Genomic DNA, 20,311 nt, shown 5'->3' with positions numbered 1-20,311 from the left:
CTAACAAATTATTGAATATGAACGATTTCCCCATGATGGCTTACGTTATATTGTCAAGCACTCGAATAGTCGAGCGCGATGTCCTCTGACAGCTCTTGTTTCTTGATACCAGAGAATGCGGCACCAGTTTGGAATGAAGCTTGTAAGAAGGGAACCAGCTTACAATCCCATTGGTGAAAAAGTGCGACCAAATTCAAAATCAACCAGAATATAGCATCTCCTCACTTCTTTGTAGGCAGAAAGCACGTTTGACCTTGTGTTTGACCTGAATTTCGACCGTTTGTTCGTTTGCTTTTAAAGTTTGTTGTGCAGTTGTTTTAGAAATTGAGTTTTTTGTTAGAATAAGAACTACACAAGTTTTTTGTTCTGAAAATCAACAAAAGAAAAGTGTAAATTTTGTGTGAAGTGTTTCCATTTGCACTGTTAGCCCTTTCCAAGTAAATGACGCTTGTAATATAACACAATGGTCTAAGAAAACATCACAACAAACATATGCACATAATTGCTCTTTAAATCTCATTAATTTAAATGTAAGCTTAACTTGAATCTGTCCTCGTGAATTGAATTGGGCAAAAGCAATAAATGAATGATAACTGATAACCAAACATGGCTGTCAATATTTAAAACCATGTTCTTTGTCTTATTTATTATGTGACATATCTACAAAGAATCATTTTCTTTTTTAATTTACATGCATAATTGCAGTAGGTTCCCATAACTATATGAGCATTAAACAAATAATGGCTTTATAATAATAATCATTGCAACACCTTTCTGCAACTTGTGTGATTTGTTTTAAATAGCTTGGAACAGTTGTATTGAAGTTCTTTATACAAAATAACATGGAAAGTGTTTTGAATTGAACAGCTAATGCAATATGATTACTCTTTGTAATTTTAGTAGTATGTTTGTGTGAATTATTAATTTATTGAATCAGATAGCATTGAAAATGGTAATGTGTTTTCAAAATATTTAATTTTCCATAAGGTTGTGTTATTGTGTTAGTTAAGATTTTCTGTCTAATATACTCGCATAATAACTGCATGTTTTTATGCTCCCCCAAAATGTTTGGGGGGAGCATATAGTCGCCGCTTCGTTTGTCCGTCCGTGTGTCCGTCCGTCCGTGCACAATTTTTGTCTGGGCTATTTCTCAGCAATTAATGACCGGAATTCAATTAAACTTTATGGGAAGCTTCACTAACAAGAGGAGATGTGCATATTATCAGCCGGTTCTGGTCGGATGATTTTTCACAGAGTTATGGCCCCTTGAAATTTTCCATTAACTGTACATATAGTGCAATTCTTGTCCAGGCGATTTCTCAGCAACTAATGACTGGAATTCAATGAAACTTTATGGGAAGCTTCACTACCAAGAGGACATGTGCATATTATCTGTGGGTTCTAGTCAGATGATTTTTCACAGAGTTATGGCCCTTTGAAATTTTCTATAAACTGTACATATAGTGCAATTCTTCTCCCCAACTACTGACTGGAATTCAATGAAGCTTTATGGGAAGCTTAACTACCTTGAGGAGATGCGCAAGTTATTTGTGGGTTCTGGTTTGATGATATATTTAGTGAGTTATGGCCCTTTGAAATTTTTAAGTTGCTATACCATCCATCGTATTATTTTGTCCAAAGGTATGCCCCTCAAGACGTTTTCTTTTATCTGAATATATAATGCAATATTGTGACCAAAAAAAACTTTGGGGAGCATCACCCGTCGGAGTCTCCGACGGTTTCTTGTTATGGTTGTGTTTTGACTTTAGGCCATTATTTTGTATTAAGATGTTTAACTGATTGGTTTTTTACTGATATAGCCTGCTGACATTTAACCTCAATTTACTTTCCTTAACACCAACCAGCTAGCACTACTTCCAAAAAACAAAACAATATCAAAGATATTTTCCAAAAGAGTCTGATGAAAAGCATACAAAATACTGGTACTTTCCATAATGCCTATCCAAAACATATTCAATTACTATTAGTCATACACATATCAAATATAATGGCCAAGCTGTTCAACAATTTAATAAACAAATAATGTCCTCATGAAATATGTGAATCAGACATTTTGGGTTATCCTTATTGTAATTATCTTCTTAGGAACCCCCCAGACCTGGCCCTAGACCAGCCGCTAGAAAGAACATGTCAACATCATGTGTTCCGGGATCCAACGGTGCAACAGTGAAAGTGGGTCGGACTCATTCAGAACACATTGTGAATGGTGATAAACTTTCACCCTGGCACGTAAGCCAATCAGAAGAAACGAAAGTGGTGCGGAAGGTCACCTTGACAACGGAGATATGAAAACAGGAACTGGCCTAGTACATTGTTGGAGTTATGAAAACAGGAAGTGGCCTAGTGCATTGAGGGAGGGTTTTCATTCAAGCTGATTAACATATATCATTTAATCACCCAAATAATCAAGATAAAGGGAAATAATAATTTTGATAATGTTATTATTGGTATACTCTCTTATTTTGTGTATTACAAGAATTCTCTTTACCTTCCAATGCTAATAAAAGTTAATTGATCTTTAAGGTATCTGAAGAAATCTTGGACCTTCCTTAATTTTCATTTGTCACTTGTTTAAATCGCATCATTATTTTTTTGAATGAAATGCAAACTTATTGCCATGCTCTATTCCATAACAAAGGTCTATTTTGTTTTCATTGTTCTTACAAAATATGTTCTTAAAAATGTGTCATATAAATTACTTTTCATGTAACATAAAATCATTTTGTATCAATATATAAATGCCACTGTATACACTGTTAAGTGTGACCAGATTTTCAACACAGTTTGCCTGTCTGCTTGATATTTGCTTGAACATATGATTTATTTGATGTCATTTTCAACATGTTTATAGCTTAGCCATTCTGACTGGACTTCCATTACATATATTGGTTATTATTTTTAATTTGATGTGTTGTTGATGTTTGGCACATTTGCTTAGTTTAATCTTTCTGGCTGAGTGGGTATTTCACAATGACACACTACATTAAGATAGAAGTAAATCTGATAAACGACTTATCTTGTTATTGCAGATTTATTAATTTGTACTTATAAATAATACAATTGCAACACAATATAAACGTGCTAAGTTACTATTAAAAAACTTAAAACTTGTTAAAACTAAAGTATGCCTGTTATCAGGGGAAAAAATGACTGAAAAACAAGAATGACAAAAATCGGTTTTAACCGAGAAATAGAGAATTAACAAATGCTGCGTAAGACACTGAATAAGATTGTTTCGATTTGCTATAATAAGAAAAAATATATCAGTTATGGAAACCATTGTAACACTTGTCCAGTCAAGTTTTCAAATATGTCCCTTTTGGTGTTCATTTACTAGTATATTATTCTAATGCAATATTTGTACAGTCTGTTATATGTACTCTTCTGTATTGGTTTAGCTATGATCCCCTGTACCAATATGATAGTCTACATATCTACAGCCCTATCATGTACAAAACTTCTGTGCACTTGTGCTTTTATCATGAACATGTGTTTGTCATTCAACAGATTCATAAATAGTTTGTTTGTTAATGTTAGCAAAAAACAGGCTTAAAGCATCTTCCAGATTAGTCCATCTTTAAACTCAAATACATGTGGACATTTATTTATTTTTTAAGGTCATCATTTTTTTAACATCCATGTATAATGATATTGCACTGCAAGTTATGTTACTTGTTAGTGATATTATGTATTTAAAATGTATTTAATTGCTAACAATTTTATCAAACTTACAATATTGAATGCTTATAAATACCTTATTTAGTATAGTTCAATGCATCTTCCAGTAGTGTTGGCACTATATTATACCAAATAAATCCTTTTACTTATGTAACATTGTCCGTCAAACGAGAACTTGTTATAAATGTTTTGATAGTCATCAACACAAATGAAGTAAACGTTAACTTTTATGTCTCTCGTGAGATTTGCCTTGGTAAATAATATGTGTCTTGTTCTGAGAAAACTGGGCTTAATTCATGTTCGCACAGGCTAATCAGGGACGACACTTTCCGCTTTAATGGTATTTTTAGTTTCAAGGAAGTTCCTCCTTACCGAAAATCAAGTTTAGGCAGAAAGTGTCGTCCCTGATTAGCTTGTGCGGACTGCACAGGCTAATCTGGGACGACACTTTACGCACATGCATTATGACCTGCTTTCACAGAACAAGACACATATGTTTACCAATGATATGGAGTATTTTAATCTGATCTCATTATAAGTGCTTGTATAAGATGTTAAATTAGTATTGAATAAAATTAAAATGAACAAGTCCACTACATAATAGTCAATGCATAAACATAGAGCATTTCACACATTATGTCAAAAGTGAGTCAATATTTGCATAGTTAGGTCTGTTCTTATTATAATGTGAATGGGGTTTCTTGTAAAATATGCTTCGTATTTAAAAAGTGTTTGCCTTTCTATTTTCTATGCCCCCGGATTGAAAGATCGGGGGTATATTGTTTTTGGCCTGTCTGTCTGTCAGTCATTGTATTTGTGTGTCCCAAAACTTTAACCTTGGTTAAAGTTATAAAACTTTTTTAATATTGAAGATAGAAACTTGATATTTGGCATGCATGTGTATCACATGGCGCTGCACATTTTGAGTGGGGAAAAGTCAAGATCAAAGTCATCCTTCAAGGTCAAAGGTCAAATATCATTGTATTTTTCTTTCCTAAAACTTTAACTTTCATTAAAAGTTTGGTCATAACTTTTTGAATATTGAAGAAAGCAACTTGATATTTGGCATGCATGTGTATCTCACGGAGCTGCACATTTTGAGTGGTGAAAGGTCAAGGTCATCCTTCAAGGTCAAATTTATGGTTTCAAAGCGGCGCAATAGGGGGTATTGTGTTTCTGACAAACACATCTCTTGTTTTATTTGAAATGAATGAAATACATATTCGGTGTCCATGCTCCTAAACCTCTAAACAGCATCTGAAGTTATTGGAGAAAAAATCATGTTTAATTAATCATTATGAAACAAATAAACATGTGTATCCTCTATTTCTCCTACACCTCTTAAGATTTTCTTATGACATTTGTTTGTAATCTCACTAAGTTTTTTTCTTAAATATGAATTAATTGTTAATTATGTTAAATGCTTATTGAAACATATCAGAGTTTGTCATTCCAGTGAATAACCAGTATTTGTTGTCATTCCTGTTTAATAATGGTTGTGATGTTTTGAACTCACATTAAGATGTTTTATCATTGCCTGAATCACACAAGTGTTTAAGTGGTTTGAACATTGCCTGAATCACACAAGTGTCTAAGCGGTTTGAACATTGCCTGAATCACACAAGTGTCTAATTGGTTTAAACATTGCCTGAATCACACAAGTGTCTAATTGGTTTGAACATTGCCTGAATCACACAAGTATCTTATTGGTTTAAACATTGCCTGAATCACACAAGTGTCTAAGTGGTTTTAATATTGCCTGAATCACACACAAGTCTTATTGGTTTGAACATTGCCTGTATCACACAAGTGTCTAAGTGGTTTTAACTCTTTCAGTGCTGGAACCGAATTTTGAAGGCCTTTGCAAATAGTTTGGATCCATCACAGTGGCGTCTCATCAGGATCCAAACTGTTTGCTATTCTGATAGTATTCTTTGAAAAAAAATCAAAGAAAATGCTCATTTTAAAAATTCAGCAGACAACATTTTAGCAGACGACAAATTTCCCAGCATGCAAAGGGTTGATAGATTGATGTATCTTTTAGTCAGCCATGGTCACTGTGATTATTGTTACAACTGAGCTATATAGATTTTCTTTCTTTCAGTGAAATGTTACATTTCTATCATGATTTTATTAAGATGTGCACTTTAAACATTAAAAAAATACTGTTAAACAGTTTGTGCAAAGTTTGTTAATTTTTACATTTTGAAGTGTGATTTGTACATCTTTTGTGTTTTATTGTTTTTAACTGCAGTTTAATGCCAAATGACTTGGAGAAGTGAGAAAATCATTTTTAGTCTATTATTTTAATCATTATATTTTCCTTTTCAGATTTGGTTGTGAACAAATAGTGTTTTCTCATTATTACGTATTTTTGTTCAGTGTTTTGTGTTTATTTTTTTTCTTTCAAACGGTTGTAGGCAATATTGTGTCATCTTGAAAATGCTTTTTAGGAGTTGATGTTAATCTCTATCTTTTTATTTAAACTGTAAGTTTAACATATGTAAGTTTATTTTATGGTATCATTAAATAAATATTTCACTTACTGCCTATAGAATCGGATATTTCCCTATCTCCTCAACATTATCACCTGTATGTATGTACATGTACCAGACCTGTGCCATTTTATTTTCATTTGAGAAATTCTTGCTTCTTTTATCCTGTATGCAACTACATGTTGTATGTGTATTTATATTGGATTTCTTACAATATCAAAAATAAGTGTTTTTATCTTGTTGTGCATTTTGAAAAAGGTTAGGGCAATAGCTTACTCATATCTCAAATACAACCTCAAGTTTTGACAATAAAACATTAGCATTTTTATCATGAGACTAATTTTGATTTCACCAAATGCAGGAATCGGATATTCTGTATTCTCTGCAAGCCTATTGAATTTCAGACTTGTTAAGAAAGCCTTTTCCATTCTTTCGATTTTTATGTGGAAGAGTGTAAAATAGCACTGCACAAAGTCAAAATGCTGATTGTCTGTTACTAACAGAGGTTTAAAAATGCAATAAGTTGATAAGAAAATGACCTTTCAAGCAATAATATTTACATAGTTTGTTTTGAATACATGCATACACAAGTGTGATTGAAGTTTAATATATTAAATCAGTGTATCATCTTAATTGTTTTATATCTGTATTGTAATAAATCATTTTAATAGAAGTATATTCCCATTACTTTGCATGTTTTGTATATACCTGTATATTGCTGTTAAGTTTTGTGAAGCCTTTACATTGTCCTTGCGTGTTGACAGATTTCTCACCTACTGAATAGCCCTGGCCATTATCAGACATCGTCCAGCAATGGATTCTTTTCATTCTGCCTCTCCATCAGTTATGGAGAGGAGCATAATGGGTCAAATTGTATAGGCTAGTTGGTCCAAGTAATTGAAGTCATCAGATGTGGCTATGCAACGATGTACTTTTATTGACTTTTCAAATGTAAATGCAATTGATATATCTTATCAATTATTGATTGACAAGTACTACCTTAAGGTTAAAACGATTGGTCACATGATTGCACATTAAATAGATTAAACTTGTGTTAATATTATGTAGCTCAAACACAGAAATGTTATTTCATCTTTTTTTATAATTCTGAACTGTGTGAAGGGTATAAAAACAACTGCTGAAATCTAGTTGTGTTGTTACAAGTTTGTGTTAATATCTTAGGTTTGTATAACGCTGCTAATAACATGCTTTCATGTTTTAGCATTGTTCAAAAAGAAATGTAATGCTAGAATGCTTTGTAACTGGTTCGTAAACTACCTTATAAAATCTGAAATGCCATAATATTTTTTACCTGTATATACAATTCATATGTCATTTGCATGAAGTATTTATTTTTTACCTCATTTGATGAATCTGAGGTTTTACCATTTTTTTGCTAATCTTATTTGTAATAAGTGAGTAGGAGAGATTCTTAGCAATTTCACTATTTCACGTACTTAACAAGATTTTGCCTTTGCTATTCTGTAGGTGAGAAAACTGATAATGATTTTCACATATCAGCAACATATCACCATCAGGCCTTGCTTTTATGTGCCTACTGATATTTCATGTGCCCAATTCAATAGTTTTATATTGTTTTAATGAAGCGTTTAAATATGTTCATATGTGTTTATGAAATGTGTTGTGATGTTTTGTGGACTTTCTTGTTTTAAAATTAGAACTCAATACATGTATTTATTTTTTAACTATCTATTTTTATTGCTAAAGAATTGAAATATTTTATAGCTGAAACTTTGACATTGTGTAATCAAATTTTTTACTATCCAGTGTTAAAAGCTGTTCATTGAACTTATATCAAGCAATCAATTATAGTCACAGTCACGCATCAGTTGGTTTTATTATGTGTCCATTAATATCCAGATTTTTTTTCTGAAAAATTAAGAGTTTTATGTGTTTTAACTAGAGCTTAAAAGTTTGTATTAATTAACTGGTAAACTGGTCATTTGTACATTTCGGTAAAATATATTAAAATTATTGATTATCAGTATCTGTAACTGCGTAAACTGTATTATGTAAGACAAATTTACTAGTCGTAATAAAGCACACGCATCGAAATATGTCTTGTTTATACGGTATATAACGCCTCAAAAGATGCAGTGTTTTTTTTCACTTATAGGGGAATGGTGGCGGGGCCCGTCCAAAGGGGAAAAAAATGCGTCTTTTTTTAGGAAAAGGGGAAAATTAAAAATTCACTCTTTTATATGTAATGATATTTATTATATGAATACACATGTTTGTATGAATATAATATTCACAGCAGAATGTCTCTGTCCTTTTTCTGAAATGTATATCAATGATTTTTTCAACATTAGTTTCAGACAGTTCAGCCTTCATGCACAGTCTCAGTTTTCTTAGCCATTTTGAGTCTAATTGCGTTTTTTAAATCGATTAAATGGCAAATTTGAGCATTTTTTATCAATAAAATGGACCAATTCGGAATGTTTTTATCAACAAATATTGACACAATATAGATACATCAGGCCTTTTCCTGGCCATTTTGGGAGAAAAATGCAATTCATGTGAAAAGTCCACTGATTTGGGAAAATCTAGTCTAATTTAATATAACACTTTATAATAATTAAAAATCATATAAATTATAGTTATATACTTTGTTAGTTATTTATGAAATAAATTTGAGATATATTTATCATGATTATGAAACAGTTCTTTCTATAAAAAAAAACTTTTTTTTTAACATCTGGAGGGGATTTTTTTTACAAAATGGGGGAAAAATATATACTCTTTTTTTGAAGGGAATGGGGCCGAATATCGGCCCCGAAATTGCCTTAAAAAACACTGAGATGGTTGGTCCGGGTTTTTTTGCCTACACGCATGATTATAGAGGAAATGTCCTGGACTATATATTAAACAGGAAAACTATAAAATCCTGGACCAGATTCGTCATTACGTTTAAAATACTGTGTGTGTGTGTGCGCGCGCGCGCGTGCGTGCGTGCGTGCGTGTGTGTGTGCGCGCGCGCGCGCGTTTTAACACACTAAAATCAATTATTGAGCTAGATGGAATCAAATATATAAATAATATAAAAGTTTGCATCCTCACATTCGTACAGGGGCCGATTTACTGAAATATCTTAAGCTTGTTTTAAATATAACTGGCTTCAGTTATAATTTAATTAATTAGTGTCACTATTTTTAGCTCGGTTGTTTTCGGAGAAAACCCGAGGTATTGTCATAGCCAGCTCGTCGTCCGCCGTAGGCGTCGTGCTTAAACCTTAACATTGGCTCTAAAATCAAAGTGCTTCCACCTACAACTTTCCTTGAATTAGTTTTTTGACCTTTGACCTTGACAACTTAAAGTAATCTTCATGGAACTTGGTCAGAACATTTGTTCTCATGTCTTGGACTGCACAGCACAGGTCAGTTTCTTTGTATCTCAGGTGAGCGACTTTGGGCCTTTCAGGCCCTCTTGTTTAAATTTATTTTGTGCAGTATGCAAAAAGTGAGTTGAAGCTTAAAATTTGAAAAACAAGATTAAATTATTTCGCGAAATAGGGGTCATGCAAAAACTATTGGGATATGTTTAAGAGTTCAAAATAGTGTAGACGTACGTCAGCACACACTGATCTCGGTACACTAGAATTTAGAAATTACCCGATAATGTACATAATTAATTTATTGATCATATGAAAATACGGCACTGCAATATAAACAGCATAGCCCTATCGTACCCTATTTCTAGCTTTTGATTAACTGCTTTAAACGACATATCTGGCATTCATTAACTATTACCCTATGCAAAAGTGTACCCTGTTTCAGTAGTGTTCATGCGAAAATACGGAGCTCAAGCGTCGCTAAAGAGCTAGCACAACAGCAAGGCTGTTGGAAGCGACCTTAAATCCCTACACCTCTCCCCTATTACTGTTTCAAGGCCCCAGACACTTGTTACAAGTTTCGACCGCTACACAAGCGGCTCTCTGAAATCATTACACAAAGCTCAGACCCATTTGCATGTTCACAGTTGGTGTTTGCCTCGTCGCCATTATTGTGAAAATACGGAGCTCAAGCTCCCACGACCTGAACCCAGGACCCCCAGAGTGGTAGTCAGACTCTTGAACCGCGTCGCTAAAGAGCTAGCCCAACAGCAAGGCTGTTGGAAGTGATCTTTAATAATTACAGTGTAATTATGTTCGAAAATCAATCCAAACAAATAACTAAGCAGAGGGGTGCTTTGCAGTGCTCTATCCGTCTTTTATAGCTCCTTGCTGTCCTACTAAAAGTGGTTCGGACACATCTCACGAATTTACTTTTAAAGAAATCAGTTAGAATATGGTCAAAAATCAAACAAAATTCACCACGCTCTCTGTCAAACTCTAATTACACAGGATTTAGACCAAAGATAAATATGAACAACATTTTATTGAACTAGTTAATCATTTCTCTTCGGTTATTCCAAATTACAGCATCCCACATGAACACACAACATTTGTATCATTATTTAAATTTGAGTGGGGTTGGAAAATCGGCTCAAGACAACGGCCGTGGTTACTTAAATTAGATGGTCATGACATCGGCTGCGAAAATAAAATTATGCTCAAGCCATCGGCTGAGGCAATGAAAATTTGCATGATGAGATGTGGACGTTACTCATTGACCATATTTGATTGAACTATCAGATATTTTGATCACAAAACAGTTTTAAGATTTTCATTTGTATTTTGAAATAAAATGGGATGGGTGAGTGGATTTCGTTTGAAATAATTCATACTTTGACTTTGCGTTTGTCGATTGCGCGGTGTGCTACTGTACAACTCAAGACCATTAAATTACTAGTAATACATAGCTGGAAATATATAGAACACATACCGGCTGTTCAATACCGGAAATATACTCTTATGTATACTTAGAATTTCATACGTTTTTTACGCCGCATAGATCAATTATGTTATTCAGCAAATCTAGACTTTCGTGCATCGTGCTGAAATCTAAAAGTTAAAATGCTCTATATCAACGAAAGCGTCTTTATTATATTAAGTCAACGATACAAAAATACATGGTATTTGACCAAATGATGATTGATAACCAAAATTATGTATTGAGCCATTTTATGTGTTTCTGAATGGTTGATAAAAGTTAAATAATCCACCCGGTAACTACAAATCCTATGTCCGCGACTTCAATATGTACGCAAAAATTAGAGCCTCTTACAGGCTGTTCCTATTAGCCAAAAGTAAAAAGGCTGTTTCCCCATGGCACAAAGTAACATTTTTTCCAATAAAATCTTACCTAAATTTCCCCAAAAATATGCCAAACTTTTCCAATGGACTCAATAATTGGTTTATCGAGTTTATTACACAGCAATTTAATTTCCTAGCAATCTATATCCATTACTCTCATAGTATCGGTTTTCCTCATAGCATCGTGCCTTTAACAAAAAACTTTCGAAAGGTAATGTTTTATTTTTAGATGTTGTTATTTCTTTGATGGTTATCCATAACTATTAAGACAATGATTTTCATTTCCATTGTTCGTTGGAAAGTATGTCATGTTTAACCATGGTGATGCTAAAAGCCTATGATTTTTAATGACGTATAATAACACACGTACAATTATGTTAGTTTGTTCATGGATAAATAGTTGCTTTATCAAATATTTTATATGCCGCTTATTTTTGAATAAAATGTAAAAATATTTTATTAAAGCGGGTATATACGATTTTTATATGTGTTTATTTGTCATATATTGATAAAATATGTTACAATTACACAAAATAGACAAGAAAAATTATACATTAAAGCCGAATTTCATAAAATGCAGCAAAGACAAATTAGCGGCCCGAGCCGATTGTGACGAACATATTTTCCTACAATAACCGAAGCATTCGTCTTTGTATTAGGATTGGAGTTAGTGTTCGTGTGTCGTATGAATAGATATCGTTGCAGAAATTCAAATAAACCGTTAAACTAAGTTTAGATTCACATCGTACATGTATGGTATACATGCTGGCGAATTCGGCTGTACAGCCGTTTTCAATTTCAGAATTAAATATCTGGCTTATTTCGCATTTTTCGACACATGTTCTTCTTAACTTTTATTTTAATTTATATTGAAATATATATATAATTAGTTTTTTACACATTTGATATAAATTCATACATATTTGACAAAATCGTATATACCCGCTTTAACAAATTGAGCAAGAGGTTCGTTTTTCCATTAAGTTATTTTTTTTAGAACAATCACATGCGCATAGTAACAAATCTTAGCAACCAATCAGAAGGGCCGATACTACGAGACTATTGTACATGAAACAGATTACTATACAGAGAGCTAAGTCTAGCCAGTATTTTGTCAAAACATTGCCGATTTAAATGCAGTTTTCGTTGTTATGTCCAAGAAAACACATTTAACTATAGATTGACATATAACACATGCGTGTTTTTGAATTTGTTCACTTCCAAAATGTGTATGTATTCATTAAGAGGGCCGATAGGCGATAAGTTACGGATAGACATGCTAATAGAATTTTTAGAAAGCACTTAATAATTAATTAACAAATGGTATACTGTTATACATGATCGTATAAATCATGTTAAATTTTTCCTAATTTCATGGTCTACCGGGTTTTTCCAATCAAAAAGGCACATACTGTTAAAAAATAAAGCGGAAAAACACACCATTCTTTGGAACATATAGCGCACATTCGAATCGTTGGTTCACTTAAAACTTCCGGTCGTCTGCCAATTGTAAGCTGCATTTTTCTTGAACTCCTAAATTCTGTTTGTTCTTTGTCGTAATTACTCCATGATCAACACTGCGTGTATGAAACAATATCATGTTCATATGTCTATAATTTTAAACAACCACTTTTATCGTGGATACAGAATTAGAAAACATCAGTTGAAAATAATGAACCGCATGCTTTATTCGGGTGAAGATTTCGGATGAAAGATTTCACTCAGTTTATAATACAAAAACACAAACTACCCACTAAATTTACTTTTGACCGGTATATATCTAAGATACTATCTATATTAGACTTTACTATATAATTATTGCTGTGATATGCTTTTATTTATACAGTCGAATAGCCAATAGTGGAAATTCCCTAATTTAGCGGAACACATTGATGATTCATAACTAGACGCTCTTTAGTCTATTATTTCAATACATATGTTATTGCGTCAATATGTTACCCAACCTTTAAACAAATCACACGCTTTAACATAATTGGAAAAATAAATGTTTTATCTATACTCACTGCTTTTCTGATTCATGTTGAGGCTTCATACTGACAATAGGGTTAAACTATGAGTGAAATCAGGACATGGCTCAACATTGTTTTAAACTGTCAAAAAAGGCATTGCGTTTATTGTTATTGTTCTGTATGTAAATACAGCAGACATTTAAAGCTAGCCTCGGGGTACCAATTCTCGAACGATTTTTTGCCGATTTTATTTAATTTGTCAAACTGTTTCAAGTTTTTAAAAATAATTTAAGCTGATATTTCAGGTAAAAGACTACTCATTCTGAAACTATAAAATGTAAAGAAAACAAGCGTTAATAACTCGACCATGCAGGGCTCGACATTAACTTTTGAAGCCACTTGTCCAGTCGGACAAGTAGACCATAATTTCACTTGTCCTGACCAAAAAGCAACTTGTCCTGACCATTATATCTTTATTCTGCTCAGTACTTTGCAAAATAATGAAATAATACAAAATGCTCAAATCATAAAGACTTGAATCGTTCAAATTACATGTAAACATAATTGTAGGCAATTTCAATACAAAAAGAACTGACTATAATAACAGGAAAACTCGAGATTATTGATTTTTAAACATTATACAAAGCCATAATAGCCGACAAAAACTTGTGTGTTGCCAACATCAAACAGAAAATGTTAAAAGTGATGTATATGTACAGTACTTAACTGATATTTAAAAATAAATAAATCATTCTTTATATAGGGAGGACGTCACTACGTTAATTGTCTGTAAGACCGGTGTGTACCGGTGTCGTAAAATGCATATTCTTTACAAGGGAGAATATTCTTGTTATCTTGGCAAAGAAAAAAATGTAAAGGGTTGCTTCCCTTGTGAACAGTACAGTGAAGTACATGTATCACCAGGGCCCTCAATCTATCAAATCTGCCGCCGAATTTCGGTGGCAGTCCACCACTTGAAAAGTATACTTTTTTTTCCCTTTTGGGGGAAAAAATTCCCCCTAAAAAAAAATTTTTTTTTTTTTCAATAGAAAGATGTGTCTCATGATTATTATATCTCAATTCTATTTCAATTTAATCTTTTCAAACATAGTAAATTATGAAAAATGCATTGAATATAGTGCAAACATGTACACATGAAATAATGAGAGAGTAAGTAAAAAAATCCCCCAAAAAGGGAAACGCAGCGAAAATTTCCCCTCCTTAGGGCTGCGGACCCCTTCCCCTAAAGTAGTGTGAGGGCCCTGATCACATGGATCTATCGGAATATCTCGGGCTTCAACGATTAAACGTATACAAAATATACTCGGAAAAGTTGAGTGATATCTCCACAGAAATAATGGCTTTAAAGGCATTTTTTCTAAGTTATACAATTATAATGACCACTTGTCCTGTCGGACTAGCAAATTTCTTTATTTACTTGTCCGGACTAACAATTTGGATGTCCCGGACAGTCGGACTACCTTTAATGTCGAGCCCTGCCATACCGTTGGTCAAATGAGGTTGGTTCTGTTGACATTTTGCAACCCGTTTGGAACCAATTATTGAACGTTCACTAAAGCAAGCCATCAGACATTCACAACACACACATACACTGGTAAAATAAATTTATTTTCATTGCAACTGACGTGGATAATCATTACTAATATATTCTGTTCATTTAATCAAAAGATTAATACTAATTCATACTTTGGACAAACACTTTCCTGTTTGACTTCCTTATCTGCTGCTTGTAGAGCACAGACTGAGTATTTATTTGATTTTCTTCGTGGCATTTGAGAAATAAAAAGAAAATCTAAATAAATGTATTATATTAATGAATAAATGATTCTCAATAAATGTGGTTGAATGTTACCGAGTTACGAGTTGGCTTCAGTACAAATTGACCATTAAACAACTAAGTTGTTTGCAACCTAATCCATTAAAATATAAATAGAAAACAGGGCAAGGTCAAGGTCAAGAATGAAATCGCTTATTTTAAAAGTTGTAAACAAAGTGAAAGGTAGTAAAAAGCCTTAAAGGTGAATGAAAACATCGCTCATATTGTAAGAATCTTATAAAACAAAACATTTTGATGACTTATAATGATCCAACTGAATTAACCACACATTTATCTGGTCAAATATTAAAATTTTACTTGGTTCAATGAATCTTCGTCTGCAGTTACGTTAACGAAGAAGAGGCTGTCAAGTTGGAAGTTTGCCAATAGAATGTATTCATTTTTTACTTACTTAAAATAGGATCCGATTTCAAATTCAACGATTCCACCGTGAGTAAATTTTATCATTTATAAAATTGGTTCCGTTCGAGAATTGGTACCCTTAGACTAGCCTATTAAGGAATAATAATTTACTAGAAGTTACAGAACAACAATTTAACGGCAAGTATTGCAAGTTACCAGAGTTCCTAAAAGATAGAGGCCTCCTAAATGAACCATCAAGAATTGGAATGCAGATAAACTGGTTAATTAAAGTAACTGGGCCAACCTTGAGAGACTTATCAGTTCTTGATATTTAAGCGGAAATCAAAGGTTGCCCATCTTGTTTTGTGGTATTTGCTAACTAATAAGGTGTGAAAATCAGTGTGCGAAATTAAAAATTATATAGTAATAGCCCAAATTCTTATACACATATATGAAAAGTAAAATTTCTTACTAGCCCAACTATATAAATTTTTTAATTCCCACTAGCCCGAATTTTCGCTAGCCAAAACCCTTCGGGCTAGTGCAAATTTCGCACACCGATGAAAATGCTTCAAGTCAAGTACATATTTGTCACTCGATCATTGTTTCCCTTCAGAAAAGACGATTACTGGAATGGAGGACACATTCAAATTAGAAATGTCTGATGGCTTGAATCTTCAGTATGGAGGATCACCTGACAAAAGGCGAAAACGGAAAATTGATGTAACTTTTTTTACCGATATTAGCCATTAAAACCATTATCAATTATATGATGCATCTTAAAAATAAATCTTATTGCATTTTTTATCCCGTGCCATAGGCGGAGGGATATTGTTTTGGCGTTGTCCGTCCATCCGTCTTTCCGTCCGTCCGTCCGGAGCCATATCTTGGAAGTGCTTTGGCGGATTTCATTTAAACTTGGTATGAGTATATATATGGATAAGAGAATGATGCACGCCAAATGACATTGTACACCATCTGTTAATAACGGAGTTATGGCCCTTTGTATCTTGAAAAAATGCTTTTTTGAGTGTCAAATATACCAGTAACACTTTTGTGTCCAGAAGCATATTGGCTGGGGATATCAATTCAACGAATTTGCTTGTTATCTTTTAATCACACCTATTGGTAAAAACAATATGCACAAGACATAAAGTACATTGCTGTGTTTTAATAAATTCAGTAGTACTGTTGTTGTTCAAATATATACGGAGTTATGGCCCTTTGTATCTTCAAAAAATGCTTTTTTTGTGTGTCGGGAGCCATATCTTGTAAGTGCTTTGGCGGATTTCATTGAAACTTGGTATGGGTATGTATATCAATAAGAGGATGATGCACGCCAAATAGCATTGTACAATATCTGTTAATTACGGAGTTATGGCCCTTTGTATCTTGAAAAAATGCTTTTTTGAGTGTCAAATATACCAGTAACACTTTTGTGTCCAGAAGCATATTGGCTGGGGATATCAATTCAACGAATTTGCTTGTTATCTTTTAATCACACCTATTGGTAAAAACAATATGCACAAGACATAAAGTACATTGCTGTGTTTTAATAAATTCAGTAGTACTGTTGTTGTTCAAATATATAAATTAATATTTCAAATTTTCTGGAATGCAAGTTCTGAACATAATTAAGTCAGCACTTAAATTAATTTTGAATACAAGACAAGCATATATCTAGTCACTTAGAGTCCATCCTACAAAATTGATGAAGATGAGGCATGAATTCACGCATCCATTTACTTATATTCAGAACACATTATCAGCATAATTATGCTGATGTACTTGGTCTCTGAACTGTCTTTTGAAGTACAAGGTCAGTTAGATCATGTTTTTTGCAGTTTTTTTTTTTTCAAAATACACAAATTTTAGTTGCATGATGGTGTGAGTTGGAAGAGTTTTACCATCCTATTTACATGTTTCAGAGAGAGGGTTTCGTCTGCCCTGCTACCCCTGACATTCCCCGTTCATCCCGTCATTTTAAGAAAGGTAAAATGCTACCTTAAATTACATGTGATACCCCAATGTTCTTTACTAATTATTTTCTCAGTATTTTCATAAAAGATCATGTTTGATAGTTGCAAGTCGACATGGATATTTAAAAAAAAATGTCTGAGCTTTAGTAAAAATAAACTAGTCAAGTATCAAAATGTTACTGAAATAATCGACATAGTACGAAGCAAATGCACACACTTTTAAAAGAATGTTATAAATAATATGTCAGTGTTTTTTTTCAGCATTTTGGGAATTGGGCTGGGTCCCTTTGGATTGGGAAAAATTTTGGCGTTTTTAGTTTAAAAAAATTAGCTCCCATTTTGGAAAAAAAAAATGGGGCCCGATTACCAGACCCGATTTTGAATTTAAAAAAAAACACTGTATATTTTGGTGCTTAACTTTTCTGTTGTTTTATTTTTATATAGGTATAAAAATGTTAACAAACAATCTGTGATGAATTATAGATTTCGTTGAAAACATGGAATACTTTATTGAAAAAAAACTCCACTTTCTGTATTATATGAGCCTCGTTCTGGACAAAATGGGCTTAATGCATGTGAGTAAAGTGTCGTCCTACATCAGCCTGTGCAGTTTTCACAGGCTGCTATTGGACATTTTCCCCTGAAAGTGGACTTTTGCTAAGAAGCAACTTCCTAAAACAAAAAATTCCATGAAAGCCTAAATTGTTGTCACTGATTAGCATGTGCATATAGGTTAGCCTAATCTTGGACAAAACTGAACACAAATACATTAACTTAAGCCCAGATTTTCCAGAACTAATCTCATATGTATATTGTTCAATGTTATGAACACTTGTCATTTGACTGTAGACTCTGATGTGGAGGAATCCTCAGACCAGTATGAGGGTATCCATGGGGATGAAAGTGGTTCCGACCTAAAGTGCGAGCTGCCCTCTGGGGACGGGGCGGCATGTCAGGAGACAATAACACATAACATACAAAGTAGCAATATGTCAGCATTGTTCTCAGGTACTTTGTTAGCCTCTATGAAGTTAACCATCACTCCACCCCCATATAGGTGACAGTTAATTTGATTTGACAATTGTTCAAAACAGATCAAAACATTGTGTGAAACAGAATGCTTGTACAGTTTGTCTCTAAATTACATATTAATTGAATAATCAGTGAAGGAAGACAAAAGAACTTATTAACATCATCAGTTTTATAAAATCTCAAATGAAACTAAATGTTTTCTTAAAGTCCTATATTAGTCCCCATTTCAGTTTGAATGATTTTATGGATTCTTTTGTTCATCTTTTGCAATACTTTACAGCTTTGTAAGTTGTTGTTTTTTATTCCAGACTTGCACCGTCAGTTTGAAAAGACAATAACTTCGTGGCAAAAATTATTTACGTAAGTAAAATGGATTGAGATTATATTTGGGTAAATACTGTATTTACACTTAATTAGAAAAATCACTGTTATACATGTTCTTAATGTATACTTAAAACGGCATGTATTATGAACTACTTTGTGGAATGTTTCCACCACTTTTAATTTGAGGTCAATCATTTTACAACTTTTTAAGTCATGAATTGCGACTTGTTAAAGGACAATAATGGACAAATCGAGTACTTTTGTCTATTTTTTATCTGGTTTTTCTGTCTTCACAGACAGAGTGAGTCATTTGAGCGTCAGTGTCCGGAGAAGCTTGACACCATGATACAGCGGGCACGTGATCTAGATGACAGCCTGCAGTCCCAGAAGGCCCTCCTGTGTAGACGCTTGCATGGCATAGGCCAAATACTGCAGCATTAGTGAGCACGTTCTCATGGTAACCATGGTAGCGGACCCTAGCAACCGGTCCTTGTGTCTGATAAAGGGGATCTGGTTTCGAATTACAATATATTAATGTTATTTTGACGTTCAGTGTGAGAATGTATATTTCAATTCAAATCATTACATTTCCCTTCAAATTGTACGGGCCTGTTATTGATTTAAAAAAGAAGTAAAAATATTATTTGATACATGTTATGTGTTTATGTGAAGACATGTAGTTATTATTGCAGTAGAGGTGTTTTATTATTATGTTTCAACTACTTTGCTTTTTCACAAAGTGTTTTCTGTTTTATATAGCTGTATTGGCGTCCTGTTTTAATTTATAAGAAGTCAAATAAACCATATATTGGTGCAATCTTATGGATCTTCTTTTTTGCCACAGTGAAGGTCATTCCGATTCAGTTTCTTGAATTCATCATGCGACGGTTGTCTTGAATTTTTAAGCATAAAAAACGGATGAGTCAGTGCCACCATTTAGTAAAAACGCGACATTTGATTTGTATACTGTCGGCCAGGCACGTGCGACAGTTTGTCACTCTTGCTAAGGCCAAGGAAATAACTCATGTTTTAGATACGTTTCGTAAATCTGTGGCGCTTTTGTATATAACAGTTGACTATCGTCATATTAAACGTAATATAATGTAACAAAATAAGAATTGTTTGGGAAAAAAATCAGCAATAGATGAATATTAGGTCATGCAGTAAGTTTTTATATCCTAAGGTCAATATGTGACCGGGGGGGGGGGGGGGGGTAATCAGCAATAGATGAATATTAGATCATGCAGTTAGTTTTTATATGCTAAAGCCAATGTGTGGACCGAGGTTTGACCTGGGCACGTTTTGTTCTATTTCAGTACGGAAACGAATATACTATTATACATGTATAACACGTTGGTATAATAAAATATATAATTAAATTTTCATACTACAAGGTC

At 33.3% G+C, this 20,311-nt stretch overlaps 2 protein-coding genes across 13 annotated transcripts in view; both read left to right on the top strand.

Moving 5' to 3' along the window:
- Window positions 1-8,270, top strand: part of LOC127854932 (band 4.1-like protein 5) — a 49,729-nt gene extending 41,459 nt beyond the window's left edge. For 5 of the 11 annotated variants that reach the window (XM_052390042.1, XM_052390048.1, XM_052390040.1 and 2 more), the window contains 2 exons: window positions 113-181; window positions 2,107-8,270. In XM_052390042.1, the coding sequence (XP_052246002.1) occupies window positions 113-181; window positions 2,107-2,310 (273 nt within the window). In that variant the 3' untranslated portion in view covers window positions 2,311-8,270. Of the gene's footprint in view, window positions 1-112; window positions 232-2,106 lie in introns of those variants that run through there. The other 6 variants (XM_052390051.1, XM_052390049.1, XM_052390041.1 and 3 more) reach the window with 4 other exon arrangements.
- A 4,590-nt stretch (window positions 8,271-12,860) lies between these two features.
- Window positions 12,861-19,731, top strand: LOC127856437 (uncharacterized). Of its 2 annotated transcripts, none has more exons than XM_052392644.1 (6): window positions 12,861-12,918; window positions 16,196-16,302; window positions 17,508-17,571; window positions 18,408-18,566; window positions 18,899-18,950; window positions 19,211-19,731. In XM_052392644.1, exons 2-6 carry the CDS (start codon window positions 16,213-16,215, stop codon window positions 19,353-19,355), a joined length of 510 nt encoding a protein of 169 aa, XP_052248604.1. In that variant the 5' UTR covers window positions 12,861-12,918; window positions 16,196-16,212; the 3' UTR covers window positions 19,356-19,731. The 2 variants fall into 2 exon arrangements, with proteins under 2 accessions (XP_052248604.1, XP_052248606.1); XM_052392646.1 differs by having other exon boundaries at window positions 12,877-12,992.
- Window positions 19,732-20,311: the final 580 nt, after the last annotated feature.

Source organism: Dreissena polymorpha, chromosome 13 (genome assembly GCF_020536995.1).
Source record: "Dreissena polymorpha isolate Duluth1 chromosome 13, UMN_Dpol_1.0, whole genome shotgun sequence".
Lineage (NCBI taxonomy): Eukaryota > Metazoa > Mollusca > Bivalvia > Myida > Dreissenidae > Dreissena > Dreissena polymorpha.
This window is presented reverse-complemented; position numbering and strand designations above follow the sequence as displayed.

What these genes read in the sequence shown, in the direction of transcription:
- LOC127856437 (XM_052392644.1), top strand. Translation starts at nt 16,213, where the DNA reads ATGGAGGACACATTCAAATTAGAAATGTCTGATGGCTTGAATCTTCAG. An exon ending in ATCCCGTCATTTTAAGAAAG is followed by an intron (nt 17,572 to 18,407) that starts GTAAAATGCTAC and finishes ATTTGACTGTAG; the next exon opens with ACTCTGATGTGGAGGAATCC. An exon ending in TATGTCAGCATTGTTCTCAG is followed by an intron (nt 18,567 to 18,898) that starts GTACTTTGTTAG and finishes TTTTTATTCCAG; the next exon opens with ACTTGCACCGTCAGTTTGAA.